Below are 10,143 nucleotides of genomic sequence, written 5' to 3'. Positions count from 1 at the left end.
AGAGACATGCATGTCAAGAGCTTAGCACAGAGCCTGTGCAGAGTAACCACTCCATAAATTGTGTTACTATATAACCTATTGTGGCTTATGTAAACTATAAGTACAACCCAAAAGGAGGTAAAATTCCATGGGGGGAAGAAAGGGAAGTCTCATTATAACTTGCCTGGAGTGGTAAAATCTCTGATGAGAATGTGTGGTTAGTGGCACAGGTGTGTCTAGAACCAGGTCTGTCCAACTCCCTCGATTCTATCCACCACACCACTGGTTTTTCAATGGTTTTAAGGCTCTGTGACATTTCAAAAATATAAAGTTTTCATTAGGATACAGGCTGGGTGGTTTTTATAAATGTCTTCAGATTTGTCTCACCAATAGCAATAGATCACAACTTTTGTGAGCATTGAAGTTAAAACTTACATTTATTGTCTTAGTAAAGTGTAGAAAATCTAATCATTTTTCAGGCCAGAATTTTGAACTCCACCTGCCTCTTGCATTTTATATACAGGGTGTCCCCAAAAATATATACATATTTTGAATTATTATAAAGTCAGTGTCTGTTAAACCTGAAAAGGAGTAAAAATTGACTCATCAGCTGTTAAAGTATGTATACAGGTTTTTGGGACACCCCATATATCTCCATGAAGAGAACTCAGTTGGCAAAAATTTACTGAGTTCTTATAGTATTCCAGGCCCTGAGCTGGGTGCTGGAGACAGAGTTTGGGACCTCAGTATGGGTGTGAACATAAAAAAATAGAAGAGGGCCCTAACCGGTTTGGCTCAGCGGATAGAGCATAGGCCTGTGGACTGAAGGGTCCCAGGTTCGATTCCGGTCAAGGACATGTACCTTGATTGCGGGCATATCCCCAGTGGGGGGGCGTGCAAGAGGACGCTGATCCATGTTTCTCTCTCATCGATGTTTCTAACTTTCTATCCCTCTCCATTCCTCTCTGTATAAAAAAAATCAATAAAATATATATTTAAAAAAATAGAAGAGGGAAGGGGCAAAATTATGTAAGAGAGAGATGTAGCCGGGTAGCTCAGTTGGTTAGAGTGTCATCCTGATACGCCAAGGTTGTGGGTTTGATCCCTGGTCAGGCACATACAAAAATCAACCAATAAATGCACGACTAAGTGAAACAACAAATCAATGTTTTTCTGTCTCTCTCTAAAATCAATTTTAAAAAATTGGGAAAAAAGAGAGATGTAATAGGTCGCAGGCACTGAAGTTGGAGAGGGTAGGGGTATGGTAGGCAGGGTCAGGCCTGCCACCAGGAAGTGCAGGGAAGGCCTCATGGAGGAGGTGGTGGGGATCTTTCTTCTAGTAAAACTTGATGAAGCCAGGTCATGGAACTTCCTGTTCGCAACCTTCCCCAGTACCTAGCAGGGATGGAATTAATGATGCGGATTTTAACACCAATGTGGTTGGTTTAACAAGTCAGGTGATTCCGGATAGAGATGATTCAGGAGGCCATCTGGCTCCTTAGCCAAGTCTTGGTTGACAGATTGGGTACAGAGTGGCAAAGGACTCTGGGAAGGTGTGTGCCCTAGTCAGGCACACAGATCTAGGTTCACCCAAAGGTGTGCTCTTTGAAGCAACTGATTTTTTTTTAAAATAATTTTATTGATTTCTTACAGAGGAAGGGAGAGGGAGAATAAGAAACATCGATGAGAGAGAAACATTGATCAGCTGCCTCCTGCACAACCCCTAGTGGGGATGTGCCTGCAACCCAGGTACATGCCCTTGACCGGAATCGAACCTGGGACCCTTCAGTCCCCAGGCCGATGCTCTATCCAGTGAGCCAAACCAGCTTGGGCTGAAGCAACTGACTTTTAAAAATATATATATATTTTATTGATTTTTTTTTTACAGAGAGGAAGGGAGAGGGATAGAGTAAGAAACATCGATGAGAGAGGACCATTGATCAGCTGCCTCCTGCACAACCCCTACTGGGGATATGCCTGCAACCAAGGTACGTGCCCTTGACTGGAATCGAACCTGAGACCCTTCAGTCCGCAGGCCGACGCTCTATCCACTGAGCCAAACCGGTTAGGGCAAAGCAACTGATTTTTACTTCCTGAAGGTCTTGGACCGTTTTCAGCTTGGGGCAGGAGGCGGGATGGTGGGCAGTGAGGTGTGGGTTTCTTAATGACAGTCAAGTTCAGGTTTTTGACACACATCACAAGTCAGAGTCCGGAAGAGAACGGGGCTCTGCTTTATTAGGCAACATTGAGCATCCATCCTATGAGGACCAAGGCCCATTCCGAGAGCAGGCCCCATGCACAGGAGGTGGAGTTACATTTCCCAGAAACGCCCTCTACACTCTCCTTTTCTCATAATAAACCCCTTCACCTGCTATCACCCATCTTTACTGTTTCAAGGCTCAAGGACCCAAGAACAAAGCCCTGGTGGCACCCTAAAAGCAAAGGCAACCTCTGTAGGACAACTCCTGATGCAAGCCCAGATCTCTCCAGGGGACAGATGACGTGTCCTCAAAACCAACGCTTCCTTCAAAGTAACATTCTTAGTGTACAAAAGCTGCTGGACAGAATTCTAGCTCTGCCGGTAGAAAATAAAAAAAAACACGTAAGAATGAGGAACTGACAGGCGCACAGAGTAATGACTGCGGAGCTTTGTGTCTGTGGGGTAGACACAGGCCCACCCTGCCGAGTGCAGGGCTGCCTCACTGAACCTGGTGAGAGAGAAACTGCCACCCACCAGGGTGGACAGCTGGGAGTCGCCGCCTTCACACTCCGAAAACGAAGCCCCACAAAAGCTAGTGCGCTCCCCCTGGCAGCTGACTCACCACCGGACAATAGCAGAGACAGAGCAAAGGTGTAAATCTCATTTTATACCTCCCTGGCAGGCCCCGTTCCACTCTTACAATAGAAAGGCTACTGGGACGCTGGTTCCAGGACATACACAGCTCCTCAGTGCTCCTGACACTTTCAAGAGAGGACTTTTCCTTCATGTGATGACTCAGAATTACAGGAGCCGCTCCACCTTCACCTGAAATCACAGCCCAGGTCAGAGCCAGGAAGAAATGGTGCTGACGTGGGCAAGGGGCCTGGAATGCTAGCAGCTGAGGCTGAGGGCGCCTCAGCCTAACAAAGGGGCAGTACAACAAGCAGGCTGCACCAATAGATTTCCAGTGTTTCTCTGAGGATTCCGCGGGATGTGGGCCATGCTGTCTTCCGTTCCACGTGGAGGAACACTCCCCCGTCTACCAAGGAGAAAACGGGGGCACAGAGGGATCAGGAGAGAGAAAGTCAATCAAGCCATGAAATGAAACAGAAAAAGACCCAACTTCCCGACCTTCCAGTCCTACACTGTTCTTGGGGTTTGGCTCCGACCACTAAGATGATGGGATCCTAGGAATGAGGATGAGCAGTGGTGAGATTCTGGCACAAATCCCCTAAGACCATTCAGGAAGAATGGCTCTTCTAATGAGATAGCCTGACTTGGGCGCAGTGGGACAGTTCCCTCTCCTGGGCTGGCCCCTTTTCCACTTTTCCTTTTCGCCCCATCAATAAAGTTTCTCTTTCGTGTGAGTTCTCTGATGTGTAATGAAATTGGAGCTATTGCTGAAGCCTTTGCCACACTCAGGGCATTTGTAGGGCTTCTCCCCTGTGTGGATTCGTTGGTGTATAATGAGAACTGAATTCCAGCTAAAGCCCTTCCCACATTCGGGGCACCTGTAGGGCTTGTCCCCCAAGTGGGCTCTCTGGTGCATGACCAGGATGGAGCCCCGGCTGAAGCTCTTGCCACACATGAGACATTCGTAGGGCTTCTCGCCCGTGTGGGTCCGCTGGTGCACCACCAGCTGGGAGCGCTGGCTGAAGCACTTCCCACAGTCGCCGCATTTGTAGGGTTTCTCGCCCGTATGGATCCTCTGGTGCTTGATGAGGTTGGAGCTCCAGCTGAAGCTCTCCCCGCAGGTCAGGCACTCGTAGGGCTTCTCGCCCGTGTGCATCCCCTGGTGAGCAATCAGGCTGGAGCTCTGGCTGAAGCTCTTCCCACACTCCCCACATTTATAGGGCTTCTCCACCAGGTGGGTTCTGCGGTGTGTGGCCAGGTTGGAGCTGCGGCTGAAGCTTTTCCCACACTCGCCACACTGATAGGGCTTCTCTCCCGTGTGAGTTCTCCGGTGGGTGATGAGGGCTGAGCTCTGACTGAACCTCTGCCCACAGTCGGGGCATTTGTATGGTTTCTCCCCGGTGTGGATCCTCTGGTGTCTGATTAGGTTGGAGTTGTAACTAAAGCTCTCGCCACATTCTTTACATTCGTAGGGCTTTTCTCCAGTGTGGATTCCCTGATGTGTATTAAGGCTGGACCGGTTGCCAAAGCTCTTGCCACACTCAGGGCATGAGTATGGTTTCTCTCCCGTGTGGGTTCGCTGGTGAGCGATGAGGTTGGGGCTCCGGCTGAAACTCTTGCCACACTCGGCACACTGGAAGGGTTTCTCACCTGTGTGGATCCTCTGGTGGGTTATGAGGTTCGCGCTCCGGCTAAAGCTTTTCCCACAATCCCTGCATTTATAAGGTTTCTCCCCGGTGTGAGTCGTTTGGTGTCTACTAAAGTTGGAACCATCACTAAAGCTTTTTCCACATTCGTCGCATTTGTAGTATTTCTCTCCCGTGTGGGTCCGCTCGTGCGTGATGAGGTGGGATTTCCGACTGAAGGTTTTCCCACACTGGGGACATTCGTAGGGCTTCTCACCCAGGTAGGTGCCCTGAAGGCCGATGAGCTGTCCAGCTTCCCTGCCCTGTGGTGGCACTTCCCTGTGGTCTTCACTTGAGGCCTTTCCCTGGGGACCCCTAGAGCCACAGTCTCTCTCAAGGTCACTTTCCCAATCAGACTGCTGGACACCTTCCCCTTCAGGTGTTTCAGAGAAGAGCCCATGTGATTCCGTGTCCTCAAATATGTCTTGATTAGAGTTCTCCCCGTTTTCACTCGGGATCTCAAAATCTGAAATGATGAAGAAAAAACATACAATTTATACTCAATTCCCTGTGATGAGAAAAGGAAACCAAGGGAGGTTGGGGCTCCGGTAAATATATTTTATTGATTTTTTACAGAGAGGAAGGGAGAGAGATAGAGAGTCAGAAACATCGATGAGAGAGAAACATCGACCAGCTGCCTCCTGCACATCTCCTACTGGAGATGTGCCCGCAACCCAGGTACATGCCCCTGACCAGAATCGAACTTGGGACCTTTCAGTCTGCAGGCCGATGCTCTATCCACTGAGCCAAACGGGTTTCGGCCCAAGGGGGAAACTTTTAAAATTTCAACTTCTAATGAAAATAAAGAGGCTAAAGAATCCTGAAGACTTTTAAAAACCAGGTTTATTTTCTTCTGATTATCTAGTTACCAGGCCTCAAACTTCCTGGTAATCACCCAGAATTTCTAAGTCTTAAAGCTGTGGGTTCTGTCTCTAATCGTTTCTCCGCTGGGAAATGAGGGCAAGTAGAAATTTGAAGATCCTAATCAAGGGAAAGTAACGGGGTACATGACCCCCAGTGCACACCATGGTGCCTGATGCTTAGTAGGGGCTCAATTAAATTTGATGCATGAATTTTTTTATTGGCATCACGGATATTTCCCTAAAGCTGACTCTCCTTTCAAAAGGAGCTTATATAATAATCTCATGCATTAAAATATCTCATGTTTATAATCTTTTTTAAAATAGATTTTTATTGATTTTTTTACAGAGAGGAAGGGAGAAGGATAGAGAGCTAGAAATATCAATGAGAGAGAGAGATTGATTAGCTGCCTCCTGCACACCCCCCACTGGGGATGTGCCCGCAGCCAAGGTACATGCCCTTGACCGGAATTGAACCTGGGACCTTTCAGTCCTCAGGCCGACGCTCTATCCACTGAGCCAAACCAGTTAGGGCCATGTTTATAATCTTAGTTGGCATGTAAGACACAGACAAGACGACAGGACCCCTGCAACAAGGGGTCTTGTAATCCTCCAGATGACTGGAAACTCGTAAGGGGGCAGTTTACAAAGCCCTTAGCTTTATCTACAGAGTGTGCTTATATATGTATTTCCCATCTGCAATACAAAATACCTACCTTCCAGAACCTTGTCAAACCCTCTACTACCCAGTACTTACCAAGCATTTGGGTGAAAGAAATCACCAGGGAGGCTTTCTGGAAGAAAATGCAAGCCCTTCCTGAGACTAGAGACTCTAATGAATCTATCCCAGGATTAAGCCAGAGCAGCAGAAAGCTGTGAGCCCAGGCCACACTGTTCTGACTCCCCCGGGAACCCGCTCAGTGAACTGTGTGTTGGTGTAATGGCTCTGGCTGATTGGGACAAACATGATAAGAAGTGTCATTAGTACTTAGGGGCTGTCAGAAACATTAACGCTGCCAGGAAGTTGCTGATGACATTGTTTGTAACACACAATGTTTCCTCTTGATGAGCCCAAGGAGGAAATCTCCCTTGGACCAAACTACCAAAACGCTGCTCTCCTGAGCAACCAATTCGTGTCGGCCTCAATCCCCAGGCTGTGGCTTTGTCTTTGCGTTGCCTGTTTGGAAACTTGGAACCAAAAACTCAGAGCAGGAACATGAATGGCTTTACAGCATGCAGTGTGTGTTCTTCCATTTTTCCCTCCCATGATGTTCTTTTTTACTATAATTTCCCTGTGCACGATTTCTATAAGGTGTCTTCAATTCTTTTTTGATTTTTTTTCAAATTCTGAAGCACATTCAGAAATAAATCAATGGTTTATTGATAAAGACCATTGCCTGAGTATTTCTAAGACCTAACCTCAGACCCCATTTAGAAAAGCAAATCTAGCCCAGCCGGTGTGGGTCAGTGGTTGAGCATCTACCTATGAACCAGGAGGTCACTGTTTGATTCCCGGTCAGGGCACATGTCCGGGTTGAGGGCTCGATCCCTAGTAGTGGGTGTGCAGGAAGCAGCTGATCAATGATTCTCTCTCATCATTGATGTCTCGCTCTCTCTCTCCCTTCCTCTCTGAAATCAATAAAAAGTATATTAAAAGAAAAGAAAATCTAACCATAGCAGGAAAGACAATTAGCAAAATAATCCCAAAGTCCTAGTGACATTTCCATTATTAAAGCTAATAAACTACATGTACAGTCATGCTCAACTCAGTGATTAGTTTCTATGGCTTCATGTAAATCTCCATTTATGCACATGATTAAATTTGACATGTATCCTTTAGGTAGAACCTGGGTTCCACTCATGCCTTTAGTCAATATAAAATTATATTTAAACCTGCAAATAGGCATCTAATTACAATTCGTGCTCACACTGACATAAACTGCTGGTAATCTGTGAGTACGTATAGTTGCCCTCTGTCACACGCCCCCTAGATCTCCAGGGTATGGGTGTAGGCATGACGGGCACCATGCTGGTTCCCACCTGGCCAGGGCCAGTAGGTCTCTGGTTCCTCAACTTCCTGCAACAGTGTTTTTCAAGTTTCTAGCCCAGAGGTTTGCTATAAAACAGGGCCTCCAGGTTGAGGCCCCGGTTTATTTTCTACAAGCTCACACAGCCAAAAACATTTTTTTATGACTTAACTAACTGTTCTCTTCTGAGTAGGAACATTTGCTATTAAAGCCTTCGCTGCCTTAACATCCGAAGCCCTGGTATGTTCTAGGGCAGTGATGGCGAACCTTTTGAGCTCGGCGTGTCAGCATTTGGAAAAACCCTAACTTAACTCTGGTGCCGTGTCACATATAGAAATTTTTTGATCTTTGCAACCATAGTAAAACCAAGACTTATATTTTTTGATATTTATTTTATATATTTAAATGCCATTTAACAAAGAAAAATCAACCAAAAAAATGAGTTCGTGTGTCACCTCTGACACGCGTGTCATAGGTTCGCCATCACTGTCCTAGGATGATCCCAGAAGCAACAGGGAAAACAAACACTCAAGCTTCATTTCAGTGGGCTTAGGAAGAGGGTTCATTTGCAGACACTAATATATGTAATATGTGAGGAAGGGCACGCATATTCTTCCAAAAACGGCGGAGACTGTGCAGAAGCCCGTGAGGGAGGGAGAGGGAGGACAAGCATGGAGAGCAGTGTGAGCAGAGGGCCAGTACCCAGGTGAAGGAGACCCCCAACAGCTCGGGCAGAAAAGCTCTTTCTGAAGGTAAGGACTTGCCTTCGAGGCAGCACTGCCTCTGGGGCTGGGATGGGCCAGGCTGGCCTCTTGGGCTCAGACAAGAAAAGGAAGTGAAGCTACAACCAGGATCACACAGAAGGGCCACCTGAGGACAGCGCCTCTGACTCCCGGGCAGTAGTCATAGGAGTTGTTATTATGGAAAAAGTGGCAATTTTTCATCCATAAAAAAAGTTAAAGCCCTAGCCAGTTTGGCTCAGGGGCTAGAGCCTGAGGACTGAAGGGTCACGGGTTCGATTCTGGTCAAGGGCACATACCTGGTTTGGGGCTCGATCCTCAGTAGGGGGATGTGCAGGGGGCAGCCAATCAATGATTCTCTCTCATCACTGATGTCTCTATCTCTCTCTCCCTCTCTTTCCTCTCTGAGACATATATATATATATAAAGTTAAAGGAAGCAACCGCCTCTGTGCAGAAAGATCCTAAAGGAGAACTTGAGGAAAAGATGGTGAAACAATGAAACGTGAGCTGGCAAAACGCAGGAAAGGAGCCCTAACCGGTTTGGCTCAGTGGATAGAGCGTCGGCCTGCGGACTGAAGGGTCCCAGGTTCGATTCCAGTCAAGGGCATGTACCTTGGTTGCGGGCACATCCCCAGTAGGGGGTGTGCAGGAGGCAGCTGATCGGTGTTTCGGTGTTTCTCTCTCATCGATGTTGCTAACTCTCTATCCCTCCCCCTTCCTCGCTGTAAAAAATAAATAAGTAAAAAAAATTAAAAAAAAAAAACGCAGGAAAGGAGGGGAAAATCCCGAGAAATGAACACAAATGGGAAGAAACACAAAAGAATACAGGCACCAGGGAAAGCACAGACATGGAGGAGGAATGAAATGAGAAGAGCAGTGAAATAAAATGGAAACGAAGGAAGAGGTGAGAAGGATCAAAGAGAATGATAGAGACAGACGTTAGACAAAGGAGAATCAATAAATATAACTGGAATTCTCAAAAAACGAAACTAAACCACAGGAACCGAATAAACAGCTTAACCTATGAAGATATAAGAACTCTTGAAAGGCATTGTGTGTGCCAAGGAAAACTAACCCGGGGTGGTTAATAATGAGACAAAGGGTAACAAGGACAAAGATCAAACCACTTATAAGGGGGAGGAAACCAATGGGTCTCAGATTTCTCTGCAGTAACGCTCAATGCCGGCAGACAGTGCAGCAGCAGCTGCCAGCTATGTAAGAAAAGAAATGCATGCCAAGGATTTTATGTTCAACTGGGCTGTCCTTCAAGTGTAAAGTTGACAGGCAGCCGAAACCGGTTTGGCTCAGTGGATAGAGCGTCGGCCTACGGACTGAAAGGTCCCGGGTTCGATTCCAGTCAAGGGCATGTACCTGGGTTGCGGGCACATCCCCAATGGGAGATGTGCAGGAGGCAGCTGATCGATGTTTCTCTCTCATCGATGTTTCTGACTCTCTGTCTCTCTCCCTTCCTCTCCAAAATGTAGTTATAAAGCCCACCAATAAAGTGGATTTTATCTCTATGAAAATAAAATAATCACATACTATTGACAACACAGTTGGCAAACTTAACAGCAGATACATCTTTTTATGGAATGCATAAATTCAGATACTGCCTTCACAAGCTTTTCATATAATTCTATATAATAAAAGCCTAATATGCTAAGTGTCTGGTCATTTGGTCAGCCATTCAACCAATCAAATCATAATATGCTAATGATATGCTAAGGCCACTCAACTGCTCGTTATGACATGCACTGACCACCAGGGGGAAAACAGTCGACCGGGTGACCAGTCACTATGACATGCACTTACCATCAGGGGGCAGACACTCCAACCGGTAGGTTAGCTTGTTGCTGGGGCCCAGCTGAACGGGACTGAGCGAGATGGGCCCGACACACCCCGGAGGCCTCTCAGGGTCCCTCCCCAGCTGGCCAACCTCCTGCATCTCTCCCTGGCCCCGATCTTGCACCGGTGGGGTCCTTTGGCCTGGCCTGCTCCCTCTTGGCCTGGCCTGCTC

General features: G+C 47.1%; 1 protein-coding gene and 1 long non-coding RNA gene across 3 annotated transcripts in view; one reads left to right on the top strand and one right to left on the bottom strand.

The window, feature by feature from the left end:
* The window catches only part of LOC107184073, an 8,152-nt gene extending 4,606 nt beyond the window's left edge, over positions 1 to 3,546 (top strand). Inside the window, exon 3 of the long non-coding RNA XR_001514898.1 lies at positions 2,377 to 3,546. This is a non-coding gene — a long non-coding RNA (uncharacterized LOC107184073). The remainder of the gene's footprint in view (positions 1 to 2,376) is intronic.
* Positions 2,195 to 10,143, bottom strand: part of ZSCAN2 (zinc finger and SCAN domain containing 2) — an 18,996-nt gene continuing 11,047 nt past the window's right edge. For both annotated transcript variants that reach the window (XM_006769590.2, XM_006769591.2), the window contains one exon: positions 2,195 to 4,963. In XM_006769590.2, the coding sequence (XP_006769653.1) occupies positions 3,522 to 4,963 (1,442 nt within the window). In that variant the 3' untranslated portion in view covers positions 2,195 to 3,521. The remainder of the gene's footprint in view (positions 4,964 to 10,143) is intronic.

The sequence above is a fragment of the Myotis davidii genome, unplaced genomic scaffold (genome assembly GCF_000327345.1).
Source record: "Myotis davidii unplaced genomic scaffold, ASM32734v1 scaffold324, whole genome shotgun sequence".
NCBI classification, from domain to species: domain Eukaryota; kingdom Metazoa; phylum Chordata; class Mammalia; order Chiroptera; family Vespertilionidae; genus Myotis; species Myotis davidii.
Note: the sequence above shows the minus strand (reverse complement) of the source record. Positions and strands in the feature narration are given on the sequence as shown.